General features: G+C 40.2%; 1 protein-coding gene across 3 annotated transcripts in view; it reads left to right on the top strand.

The window, feature by feature from the left end:
* The window catches only part of pdgfd (platelet derived growth factor d), a 62,826-nt gene extending 56,603 nt beyond the window's left edge, over positions 1-6,223 (top strand). For all 3 annotated transcript variants that reach the window (XM_067594562.1, XM_067594561.1, XM_067594563.1), the window contains exon 7: positions 3,212-6,223. In XM_067594562.1, coding sequence (XP_067450663.1) covers positions 3,212-3,346 — 135 coding nt within the window. In that variant the 3' untranslated portion in view covers positions 3,347-6,223. The remainder of the gene's footprint in view (positions 1-3,211) is intronic.
* The last annotated feature ends 7,962 nt before the right edge of the window (positions 6,224-14,185 follow it).

The following is a 14,185-nucleotide window of genomic DNA, read 5'->3' as shown; positions in this document are numbered from 1 at the left end:
ATAGATTTTCCTTAGGGCCTTTATTCAAACATGACTGGACCATTATGGATGGAGCAGCAATGCTCGTGTGACATTTGGCACCTGGTGTGCAAGAGGGAGTGGCGTCACTGCTGGAGAACAGTGGGAGAAATGGAAAGTAATGACATTAGGGAAGAAGAAGGTTGACAGTTGTCAGTGACAGGTTTTAAAACTTGTTAAGGACCATTGTGAATGTGAGGGACATTCACATGAGGGACATTTCAGTTGCCCAATAGCAATTAAAGGCAAAAATGCTCAAAATACTTAAAGTAAATTGACTCATTCAGTATTGTTGTATGAAATTGATTTTGTTTCCCTGCCCCGTTAGAATGAAAATAAAATGATAGATTTATTACAGTGCTCGAAGTGTTACAAGATTATTAGGTCAGACGTAGTAAGACTGCTGTCTGTCATGACTATTACAGAATTATTCAAACATGAGACCAACGTGTCAAATTTCCAGTTAAGGTTCATATCTGGAAGGCGTGAAATCGGTGTTGTGTGGGTGAGTGAATGAGTGAGAAGGAGCAACAGAGAGATTCAGATGAGGAATGAGGGAGAAGCAGGGAGAAGCAGGGAGAAATTGGGCGTGCAGAGCCAGGCGCTGCATCAACAATGAAGCAGCAATGCACCAGCAGCCTCCCTGTTTCTATCCTCCATTCGTTTCTATCTCTTCCTTTCTCCAGTCACTCCATATCTCTGTCGATCCATTGTTAGCATTCTATCTCTCTCTCTCTTTCTCTCTCGGTGGGCTCCCATCATCCTTTCATTCTTCCCAATTCACATTTTCAATTTATCCCTTTGCTGTGCACCATTCTTGTTCTTTAAGCCTGTCATTCATTCTTTTCTCTCTCTTCCCTCCATCTCTTTGTGTCTTTGTTCTTGCATAGCTTCATTATTGAAACATGGTCCATAGGACTCTCTCTCCCTGTCTCTCTCTCTCTCTCTGTTAAAATCATACAATGGGACTTTAGACAAAAGTGGGATTTGGGTTGTAATTGTGCTTGTGTGAGTCACTGTGTATGAGAGTATGAAAAAGATTTTGTTCATGTCTGTATATACTGTACATGCATAGAGCTACCTGTATATGGGTTGTCATGAGTGTGTGTATGTGTGTTCTTGCAGTAGCTGTTACTGCTTCCTTTAACTGCCTTAACTTCTTAAGAAACACATTATTACTCACCCTATTGTCTCAGTGCTGGGAAGTGCTGACATAAATCATGGCCAGCCTTAATTTCACTGAGCTTTGGAGAACAGATTCACTGCATCAGTTGTGGAACAATTTGTACTTCCTGTCAATGTGGCGATCTGCAACAAAGTGACTTCTAGTGAAATGTTGAGTAAATCCAACAATGAAATCAATTACTTTTATAAAAATCCAGAGTAAACGTAACCACTGAAGTATTTATAAAGGTTTGTAGCCTACATTTTGACACCACATTTGTAATCACTTGTTTAATTTTTGTTTAAAGTGAGACTATGTAACTTTTGAACAAACAAATATCATATTCTTCATCTTTAAAATGAGAAATTAAATTCATTAGCAATAAAATACACCCTTGATCACTTCAAGTCTCTCAGGAGTTTTGCCACTACAGACTCACTAGCTGATATTAAAACTATCAAACATTAGATAGATATTGCTGTATAACCGACATTAAGGAGTCAGTTATAATGAAGCTACTGTTAAACTATGTTTTAGCATTTATCATTATCCTGTAACTGTCACTTGGGGCCACTGTTCAGCAAAAGTTACACAGACTCGCTTTAAAGCCCAAATATGCAAATGTCTTGCCCAGTGTTGGGCAGTAATGCGTTACTTTGTAATATGTTACATTAATGTAATTACTTTTTTTCAGTAACAAGTAGGGTAAGGGATAACAATTTAAAATTTAGTGATTACATTACAGTTACTAATCTCAGTAACGCTCTGTTACTTTTACACTATGGGGTCAGCGTGCTTGCTGCCTTATCGGGATTAATGGAGGGTTGATGTCAGTTTGGTTCCTGCATTTAGCTGATGGACAGCTCTGGATGAGGAGCAATGCAACTCTCAGTAATTCTAAACTTGTCTTATTCACATATTGTGTGTTGTTAGCTGGCTTGCCAACATTAACCAGGTAGCCTACATTCAAGAGTCACGCTAGTTTTGTTCAGAATTGGAGGGTGAGTGGGTGAGTCACTGAGGCTATGCTAACGCTAGCTGTTGGATGGTCAGTAAATCCTTCCAAACTATATCCTGCCTGCTTGTTAAACCACAAAATGACACAAATGTCCCCTTTTATATTTCTACATGTGTTAAATACAAAAGATGCAATGTGTGGGTGTGGAGGATTTTGAGTTGTTTAAAGGCAACTTTGACAGAGCTGACAGCTGAGTAACAAAGGTGACCAATAATGTAACATTATTTTTGCTGCTAAGTAATAAGTAATGTAATTACTTTTAGAATGATCAATGTGTTACCAATAATTAATTACAATTTTAAAGTAATTTGCCCAAGACTGGTCTTGACATAGAAGAAATATTTACAATTCACTATCAGTGTGTGGACATCTGTGTGTATGCTGTAAGACTAAATTCCTTCCCTTTGCCCAATGTTTGGTATGTTTTCAGAGACAGTTTTCTGTGTGCACAGTCAGCAGTGAGCCCACTGGAAACTTGTCCTGGATGTTTCCCTACTGGGTCAGGCTCCAGCTCTCAGTTACCCTGAAAACAAATAAGAAGGAATTAATAAATGAATGGTGAAATAATACAGGAATTCCAGTGTAGTCCAGTGCAGTCAGTTTGTTTATGACTGACCGAGGGGAAGGGTGGACATACCATTGTTTTCTCATGGCCTCCAGAGTTTCACAATACACTACTGCATTCTTTGAAACCTCGCCTTAATCTATTGCAACTTCTTCCGCTTTCTCCAATGTCAAGTTTTTATGACAATAAAGAATTCCTCTCAGCTTTTCTGTTGAACTCCTGTTACAGTGATTTGTCATGAGGAATGTTCTTTACATCAGACACGTATCACTCTCTCTCCATGTCTCATTCCTTTCCCTCTTTCTAATTCAAACAGGATGTATTGGCCTTACCTACAATGCCTTGACAATATTTTCAACACCGACCGACAATTCAGGCAACAATGCAAGTCTACTTCCCCTCTGAGCCTTTTCATCCTGACTGTCTTCCTCCCTGTCTCCTCTAGGTGCTGAAGTACGCCCCAGAGGTCACTCTGTATCAGCGCCAGCGGAGGCCGCGTGTGCGCTGGGTCATAGATGAGATCTTCCTCACACACCATGAAAAGTGTGAGTGTGCGTGTCCCTCTCAGCCCCCTCGCTGAGACCATGAGACTGGCACATGTACCTGGAACTGTTGGACAAGTTTTCCTTCTATCTATTTTGCAACGGACTTCATATAATACAAGCAACGCAGAAACACATGCAGCAAAGAAGAAAGCATCGATAATTTGACTGATGATCCACAACTCGTATCATGCATAATAACACATGTTCTTGCAAGTAAACCCAATACCTTCCTCTGTACACAGGGCAAACTTGTTAATCCATAACTGCTTCCAGCCAAACACACTTCCCTGCCATATCTTCAAAAAGTTAAAAACAGTGGGGCTTCTCCAGAGGAATTCATATCCAGTTCACTTAAGCTTTTTTTGATTAAATTAGTTTAATGGATGCTAGCTCGATTGAATTGAAATTGAATTTACTCTGTCAATTATGTAAACAGTCTTTTATTTCTTGGTCATGTGTATGCACTGTATTCATATACTTGTGTTTCTGTTTTAATAAGACTGTTTCTAGAAACTTCTTTTGCCAGGAGCATAGTGAGAAGAGTGAGCGTGAGACAGACGGAGGGAGGGAGAGGGGTTGGAGGAAGTGTAAACCAAAATAACACTTTATCTTGATGTGAAATTAGGCGAACCACAACCTTCCAGATCTCAATTGCACACTAACGCACTCGCGCACACATTCGCTCTCATCTTCCACTCCTACCTAAAGACAAAAACTGCAGTTATTTATACTGAATTCTTCGCTGTTCTATTTTCCCATGAAGCCTTCCTTTGTTTTGCACACATTCCTGACTGCAAATATTCACGCTTCCCTTTGTCTGTCCCTCCATCCGTACGCCTCCCGCTCCTTTTCCTTCTCTCTCACTGACTCTGTCTCTTTCTAACACACATACACACAAACATGCACGCACACACACACACACACACACACAGTCTCTCTCCCATCACTCATTCTCTAACACATCAAAGGAGATGTCAGATCAGGCCGCTGCGCTCTGCACAATTTTCTGAGCGTTCCTGGCATTCCAACTGCTAACCGGAATTCTGCTAACACGGATAAAACCGTGATCTTCAGACCCGAAACGAATAACAAAGGAAAGACAGGAGAGACGCTCAGGAAGAGAGACAGAGAGGAAGTTTTTAGGACATGCAGCAGACAAAAAAGGGACAATTGTAGATTACCAGTGCTCCTGGATGAGAGCTGAGAGAGGAGCCACTTTCAAGATACAGCACGTTAAATGATTGCTGCTCCTTCAGCCTGTTTCAATCAGCATGTTCATGTTTGCAATTTGCCTGGATTTTGTCAAGCAGTGTTTTTCATGCTCATGAAGATGCTCATATGTATCACAGTCTGACCCACTGCTCTGCAAGTCTGTAGCAGCGCCACAGTGAAAAAGAGATCTGTGGGAATTAGAGCAATGTTCTTGGTCTCAGCTGAAAATACAACTGATACTTAAGTCTGTGTGTGTGTGTGTGTGTATGTGTGTGTGAGTGCCAGTATGGCTGTAACAGCTCAGGAAGAGGTCCTTTTGTTTAAGGGGTGGAGGGTTACTGACAGTCTGTGAGAGCTGGCAGCAGATACAAGCATGTGAACGGTCGGCATGTGACTGTGCGTGCGACTGTGTGCATGTACAGTGCAGTGTGTGTCTGTGTGTGTAGGTAGGTAGACTATCAAAGCAACAAAGAGAGAGCCCAAACTAACTGCTTATCATTTCCATACACATGACCCAGCTGTGAGAAATAAAAAGACGCCATCATCATCACCTCCCATGTGTCCAACCATCACACGCTCGGTTACAGGCTGGATTTACACAGAGAAAATGGGATTTTACACACTACTTTTGTTCTAAAGACAGACAATGAGAATAACTGGACACTGAGACAATTCCTCGGTCACAGTGAAACAGCTGTGTGCTGCTTTCATGTGCATGTGTGTACTGTAAGTCACGGGTGTTATTTTTCAGGTGTGGGATGCAAAACAATATTCTGACAGTGTGTCGGGTTGCGTCGTTGTCGCATTCCATGTAATTTATCCCAGACACCCTCCACATATACAGATAGTCATTTCTGGCCATGGTCCATCTAAAAAAGCAGCCTGACTTAGCTTTCGGTTTCTGTTTTCTTGTGAGGTTGGCTTTCATTTCTCTCTGCTGCATTTTTAAAACACAACGATAAACAAAAAGCCCATACGAAGCCGGTGATTCATTCAAATTTCACAGAAGATGGTTGGCTGGCAAATTATATTTCCAGTAGCTAACAAGCCAGATGGTAATGTGTCATTTTCCAAGATGAGGTTTCTGCAAAATGTATAGTTAGTGTACCAACGACTGCTTTAGAGCTTTCATATCAAATCTGCTGCCAACAGGAGATATACTGCAAACGTATGTGATGAATGTGTGTGTGTGTCGGTGTGTGTTTGCATGCATCCTGTGTCTGCCAGCTTGACAGCGCTATCATCAGCACATTTCATTGTTGCGTGCTCCAAAGTGACATTCCTCTTTTTCCTTGCAACTGGTTTGTTTTTCTCTTTACAGTAGAACCACATGTATTTAAAGCTGCTCGTGTAATTCTTTGGATGTCTTCAGTTTATTCACGTCAACTACAAACATCAAAACCACACATCAGACCCAGCTTAGAGAACATTTCAGATCATCATTCTTTCAATCACTTAACTTTGAGTTTCAGTTTTCCCTCTGAGGATTTAAACTGTTGTACTATCATATTCTCAATGCAATAAAAGTTGTTGATGTTAGTTTGAGCGACAAAAAAAAGTCAACCTGCTTTTGCTGTATTCAGAAAAATATTCATGACAAATCTGTATGCTTTACTTAAATAATTTATTGTCTTTCTCTGTTGTTTTATTAAAAATATCAGCTGGTTGGTTTTGATAAATAAAGTATTTCTACAGTAGCATTACTGCCTCCAGTGCTTTGATTTTTTTCTCTCTTTTTGATCAAAAAAATGCTTTCATCAGATATTCGACTGCAGTGTTTTTATATGATATGGAACAATGGCTTGTTTGATCACTTGTGGAATGTAATAGAAAAGGAGTTATTTTTTTACGGGGAAGAAAACCTGAAAAAGAGGTGTGGGGAGTAAAGTAAGAGAGTGGACTAAATACACACAACCACAGAGAGATTGGAAGAAAAAGGAGAGACAGAGAGTGAAAAAGACACTGAGGGTGTCGCGCTGCTCTGCTGCTCTGAGATATATTTTTGCACCCAACAAAGAGAGCACACAGGTCACCATGGAAACCACAGATTGTACTTTTAAGACCAATGTATCAGTAGTAAGGTCAGGAAAGGTCATATAATTGCACTAGTCAAAAGTCTAACAATTATAGTATAGTCCACAATCACTGCTCTCTACCTCCAGTTTGCAGCAGCGACTTAACTCTGATCCTGTGAGTCAGCAACAGCCAAGCCAGATGGGAATAAGGTGGTCTCATACTTCTTTATTTTTTGATTTCATTACTCAGTCTGGCATCGTGGGAGAGGGAGGACGTTGCTAGGAGCAGTTATAAAATAAATAAAACATATACAGTATGTACTGCATGTTTTGCTTAATGTTAGTTCACTGTGATGTGTGTGATGTGTGATCACTGTGCAGAAAGATGTTTGTGCAGAGTTTGACACTAGAAGGCTGTTCTAACATTGATCAGCTTAAAGTGTAAATTGTGCACATTAAGTTAAAGGCAAGGCACAAGTTGATTTGTGGCCAAGCGGCAACTACAACATCTTGAGGCTGAAACCAATATGGAAGTACCTGAAAGTGCAATGCCACTGACGGCCGCTAGATGCCGGTTCCACCTGCCTCCCGTTCAAAAAGCGTCAACTTCTCTTTAAAAGTAATAAGTCAAACTTTTTTTCATTATGGACTCAATCACTAAATACTGGCCCTCTAATCAGTGTGCTGGTGGAGATTTTGGAAATAATTGATCCATTTAAAAGATTTGAAGACTTATAGCAGACTTTGATGACTGCAGTGTGATTGGTTGACAGCTGAAATCGACATTTCACTCACCTGCTTCCCGGCTCCAGGACTCACACTGAATCAGACTATTGTCGCTATGTTTCAGTAAGTTTAATGTTACTTGATTATGATATCTGCCCTGTTAGTACAATTTAGCTAAAGTAGTTAACGTTAGCTCAAGCGTGCACTGCTCAGTGTTCCCAGTAAGCTTGCATTCGCTCTGGTACAAAGTAGTTGGCAACATGAAGTGGAAGTGGCAGTGGAAACATGAAGCCTCCAGTGCTCATACACTAAGAATGGATGCGTAGATTCTGGATTTTCCAATGAGGGAGAAGTAGATGTCATTTTAAGGACTTTAACAAGGTAATTTTGTTTTGTGGAAAAAACATTTTAGACACAAATTGTTGTGTAATATATGGGAGATATAACGTGAAAGCAGAGGAGACACACGGATTAAAAGATGATGATGACGATTACAATGTACAGAAAAGGGGTCAGTGTTTCAAGTGAAAATATTACTACCCATTCCTTTTCATTAAAGTCCTTTTCTATCTCTCAAGGCTGTTTCCTGTACCAATGGTTGCCATGGCAACCCTTCCTGTACTGTTATCATTACATAGCAGTCTCCCCCGTACAGCCTGTATACAGACTTCCAACAAGCACCGACCACCCAGTCATCTGTCTATCCATCCATCTGTCTGTCCTTTCATCCGTCAGTCCATCAATGACTAGTTTGACAGTTATTCTATGAGAAAGAGAAGTAGCCTTCTGTCAGTCCCCATGGAGATGAAAAAGATTGAATAAGAAACATACAGCAAGATAAACAAGAGTGAGCAGAATAAGATTAAGGTAAAAAAAAAAAAAAAGTGAGGTAAATAGGGAGAGACTATTAGGAAAGGCAGATCAATCAGAAGAGAGAGAGGGAGAAGGTCAAAGAAAATGGGGGGCATGCTATTTGTTTGAACCTATCATTCCTACAAGGCTGCTTTTGTGTCTGTCAGCAGCTTCTTATCTTTTCCTTGCGGGCAAACACACACACAAACACACATACACAAAATGTCAACTCTCTTTGTCTTACAGATTAGGCTGCCCTCGGGCTGTGTTTTTCTCTTCTTAAACATGCATAAAACTAAATAACACTATAGAGTAGTACCATGAACAAGGCTCCCACATTCTTGACCTGATTATGTGTATTTCTAACTGCAGTTAAACCATCCATCCAGCTTCCATTATTCCCTTCTCATTGACTTATCCTTCTTTCTGTCATCCTCTCTGTCCCATGATGCTTTCTTTGTCTTTCTTATCAGGACAAATCACCACCCTGTTGTTATACGGGGAACCAGGAAATTAAACCATAAAAGATGGAGGGAAACATCTGAGGACCTTTATTCAAACCTCTGTCTTGATATCCCCCCCACCACCGTCTTATATTTTTTATATGCCATTTGTCATTTCCCCACATTTTCCTTTCTCTGATGGTGTTACTTTAAGTGCATATCTGAAAGCAGTGTTAAAGGGAATGTCAATTTTCAATCTCACTGTCATGTATTAGTCATACGGATGGCTGCTAACATACATAATACCTTCCAGCGCTCACTGTGCTGTCTTTCAAACCATTTCCATATATTCTTTTTTGGCCAGTAGTTAGAGGTGGGGCTTTCCAATTTACTCTGGGGAGACCAGCTGCAGATTCAGACTGCACATACCATTTCTTTGGAATTGTTGAGCTTTTGAATAATGCAACCTGTTAATCCAACTCATGCGCAAGATTTTCTGTACTAATTGTCTTATTGCCACCAGATTGTAATCTTTAAATTTATAAGCTGCACTAATTAATATTTATATATTAACCATGGATCATGGAAGGACCATGTCACTCAGTTCAGCAGTGTGGCTCATTGATCTGTTTTCAGATCTTTTTTTTGGACAACAATGGAGGTGTACAGCAGAGATGAATACCACATGTCAAGCTTTGGATAACACAATATGTGTGTATCCCCCACACCCCATCACCCCACCACCATTATCACTCACTGAATATAGTGTGCAGCTTACTGTTTACAGTGAATCTGTGCTATGGCATTGTCAAGATATCAAAATGCTACAGAGATATTAGAGCCAGCGGTAAATTATCAAAGAGCTGCACAGATCAGAAAGCGGTTGCACCACAGAGATAGGTTACAACATAACTCTAAGTAACAACTAAATACACACATGCCCCTAGGGTTGGTGTAAATCATAAAATATCACAGTACCCACTAATGGTAAAACAGCAGTTTTTCTGCCACACAGCATCATCTTTTCATACATGATTACTTTCTCGCCTGAAAAAATATCAAACCTTAATAAGGTGACATAATAACAGTCATACAGCGATAATTTCAACAGCTTTCAGCCTGGCTCCACCATTACTGCCAGTAGTTCTGGGCAGCGCTACTTCTTCTTCCTCTCATGTTGGACTGAAGGCAGACTGGACACTTGAGTGACTCACTATCACCCCTCAGGTACAAAGTGGTATTACGAGACAGTGCGGGCTGGACAGGCCCAGAGCTAGCTGGTTAGCATGCTAACTTCAGTAGATATCTCTGCAATACAGTTCATATAGGTCTAAACTGTTATCTTTTTACATTCTGTTGATAATTTTAGTTAATTTTTTAATGGTTTAAACTAAAGTTCTGGCCAAATCTTACACATTGAACCTTTAAGTAGTCTTAAATCTGCATTTGGCATTTGCACAATATCATCTTGATGCTAATCTTTCTGCTATTGTGCTCACCAGTTGATGATCCATGTAGAAGACATGGAAATAAACAGACAGAAAAAAAAGTAAAAACAGACTGTTATTCTGTTCTAACTTAACCTGGTTTACTCTGACCATACCCTTCATTTACTGTACTCTATTAAAACTGCAAGGGAAGGGAGAACATTATCCTGCTACAGCTAAATTTAGTATAGAGGAGTAAATGGAAATGCTTTGAAATCAGGGCAAAATTACCCTTTAACACTGTTAAGCTCATCAATAACAGAATTTAGATGAAGCTCAGAAAAAGGATTGCTCAAGAGAAATCTTTTCTTTGAGTTCTTCTACAGTCTCCACAGTTGTTTTAGGTGTAATATCTATCATGTGATATATCAAATTGTTGAAATTTTGTGCTCATATGTTGCACTTGGCCACCATCAGCATGTTGTCGTCTATCAAAAGTTAGAGTTAGAGGAAATCTGGCAAGAGTAAAAAGTTCAATGCAAAACATGATCTAATTTAGGGTGGAAGCTCATCACAGTTAATCAGCCTGGACAACGTTTGGGATGGAGAGGGATGGATGAATTGACTAGAAGACAAGAAGGCAGAATGGGAAGGAGGTTTTACTTGACAGAGGAAGACAGCACTGGATGTGAAGAGTTGGGGGAGAAGAACGAAGGGAATTGAGAGAAGCAAACACAAACCGACAGAAAAATGCCTAAAAACAGAGAACGAGGGTTTCAGAGAGACGGACAGAGAAAGAGACAAATAGACAGATGATGAGGAGGTGGAGGAGAGCTGATGAAGTCATTGAGGCGTGTAGAAAAGAATGGTGAGAATATGACCCATAACTGAGACACGATGTAGCGAGACAGCGCTGCCCTACATCATACACACTGAGCTGACATGCAGCAGAAATGAACGGGAGGAGCACTGTCAATCTGTCCTCTCTTTTAAAAAAGGCCTTGTCCCTTTTTTCTCTGGCCAATTTCTACAGACGAATAAAAACATGCCTCACCATGACAGTTTATTGTTGCATCCAATTTAGCAATCATACAATAATTTTAGGATAATTACTTTTTTGCTGTGGCGCTCAAAACACCACAGATTTTCTCATCTCTGAGGACAAGAGGTGTGTGGAGTTTGTCTAGAAATGTGTGGGTGAAGATTTGACTTTTACTTTGCATCCTTTTAACGTCACTTCTGTCTTTTTTTTCTACTTTTGATTGATTCTTCTCCACTCTAAACTTGCTCGTGCACACATACACATAAGCAGTCACCCATCCACAATAAACACACACACCCACCGTCACTTCCCTGTCCTTCCTGACCTCCAGTCCCATCCTTCCTCCTTGTCCCTGGCTCCCATCTTCCCCCTCTTTCACACTACATTATAGAACAGCTTTCATTTAGGTATGAATATTAGATATTTCTTTTGAATAATGGAAAAAGACCGTATGTGAGGAATCTGCAGACATAAGAAGAAAAAGGACAGTCGTACTTGTGGGTCTTCACTTGCACATTTAAAATAGTCCAATAAAAATGACATTCTCAGATCCAAACTGTTCCATTAAATAAATGATTAACTTAAAGTGCAAGGCAAGAAGTGATGTCTGTGTGCCGGTGTATGTATGCACAATTTTGTGTCTTTCTGTTCACTGTGTGTTGCTGTTAAGGTTGGAAAGAGGAAGCTTCTCCAGATTACGTTTCTGGGAACAAAATATGTCAACTAGCATACAATTTCTTGTGATATACTGCAGAGACAGGCTACTGTTTATACCAACTGACAACATATTACAACTGTTGTATAAAGACAAGAACGTTTTTCCTGAATGGGATGTTTTATTTTTATTTGTGTGCAGCTTCATGTTATGGCCCTGAGATGTATGAAACACCATCTACAACTTGTGAAAGTTTCACACATGGTTTCTAAAAGACTGGAGACAAATGGATATAGAGATCAGATTTTTTTCTTCTGAGGTCCTGAAAAGTCAGATTTGGGAAATTACAATTATAGCAGTGCCATATTGGAAGAGAACAGGGCAAAGGGATCACAGAGAGAAAGAAAGAGGGAGAGGGGTGCAGGAAGAAACAAATAACACAAGCCCCAAGGTGCTGGAGTCAGTATAATTTGATGTAAGTGATTCACTGCTGTGTGTGTGTGTGTGTGTGAGTGTGTATGTGTAGGTGTTTGTTGTAGAAGAGTTCATTCTGGCAGTACGGGAACCTCATGGCGCACTTTATTCTTACAGACTATTCAATTACCTGAATTACCTGGCGCACAAGCTTAAAGAGCTTACCTACAGTACAATACATGCACACACACACACACACACACACACACACACACACACACACACTCCTGTAACAAACAAAGCATGCATAAATAAACACCTAAAACTACATACTCACATACAACACACCAAACCCTGCAAACACAAAGCTGCAAACATCAACAAGACAGAATAAAACACAGATTTGATTCCCATTTAAATGAGATTAAGAGTTTTACCTCCAAAGTGACATATTCTAATCGGGTTTACCTCTGTGATGTTCTCTAGCACGCGCGCGCGCGCGCGCACACACACACACACACACACACACACACACACACACACACATACACACACACACACATAATTGGATGGCACTTTAGTGGATGCTGGGTCACAGCTATGAGCAATAATGCTGGCATGATTCCTCTTTGTTGTTTGTTATGGTAACATACCCATACTGAAATGAAGTCTAAAGGATAGGTTCACAATTTTTTCAAGTCTGGCTTAAAACAATAGTCCAATGTCAATATAAACATTGAAACAGGTTTGCTTGCTGTAATCATTCCTCTTCGTACTGACCATTAGAGTCCTCGTTTTGAGAAAAAAAAAAGCTGCAGTGGAATGATCGTAACAAAAAGAATTTGGCCCTAAAAAGACTGTAACTGAGAGATATTGAATACATTTGACTAATTTGGACGGCTGAAGCTTCATATTAGCTTCAAATAATGTTTGTTTGGGCACCTGACTGTTGTTTTAGGACAGACTTGAAAAATTGTGAGCTTATCCTTTAAATCATTCAGGAAAATAATCGTAACTACCTTCCTTTTAGCCACACTTGCCTCTCTTATCAACATAACTGTCTCAGTCTCTCCAAAAACAATATATTGCTAAACTTAAAATGCTTTTATCATCTGCTTCTTCCCTCCTTCTTATCCCACATTTGTGGGATTTTATACATTTTCTCCATTTTGTGGAGACATTCTCATGCCAGTACTTTGGATATCTTGCCAGGTCTTACAGCAAATGTTACCTGCATTCACAGAATGTACTATTTTGCTTACAGCCAAGTTCTGACTGTTTTCAACACTTCCCATTATAACCAGTATTTTCTGATTAACACTGACACTATGACTCTACCTATGACACCCCCGCCCCCCCCCCACACACACACACACACACAAATACATGCATAAGATATTGTGCATAGTTATATATATATATATATATGTGTATATATATATGTGTGTGTGTGTGGATCAGTGGAGGCTGGTCCAAAGAGGCTGTCCTCCTGACGCTCCAAGGGAGGCTGTCCTCCCTTACCAATCAACAACCAGAATGCAATATTGACATCGAGTTGGTCCAATGATAGTTTCCAGATTTCATCTTCAATTCTCTCCACTGTAAGGCAGAGTAGCAGCAGTGGATAGCTCCTTCGGTTAGCCAATGCAACAGCTGGCTTGTTGTAGCAGCCTGAAGGACTCTTTATACATCCATGGAAGGACAGTTAAGGACTGTTGTTAAGCTAACGGGAGAAATGATCTGGACTGGGCAGTGCAGCAGCAGCAGAACGCTGCCGGGGAGGCTGGAGAGAGAAGCGACCAGAGAAACAACCAGGAGAGTTAGCTTGTTTGTCATTGTTGCTAATGATATCAGACTGGTTAAGCAGCAGCCATAAAGTTCTGTTAACTAACATACAAGATAACCAACAGCTACAAATGGACGTTATGACTATGGATACTTCATCTCCATGAAAGAAAGAAGAAGACGTCAGATAACATGAGTCAGATACAGCTTCTCTCTCTGTCTCTTTGGTCGCTAATTTCATCTCTGATGGTTAAATGTCTCTGTGTGGCTGTTGTGTGAATTTATCTCCTTAACAAGAATGCA

This window comes from Thunnus thynnus, chromosome 7 (genome assembly GCF_963924715.1).
Source record: "Thunnus thynnus chromosome 7, fThuThy2.1, whole genome shotgun sequence".
Taxonomy (NCBI): Eukaryota; Metazoa; Chordata; class Actinopteri; order Scombriformes; family Scombridae; genus Thunnus; species Thunnus thynnus.
The sequence above is the reverse complement of the archived record's forward strand: the minus strand, read 5'-3'. Positions and strand labels throughout refer to the sequence as shown.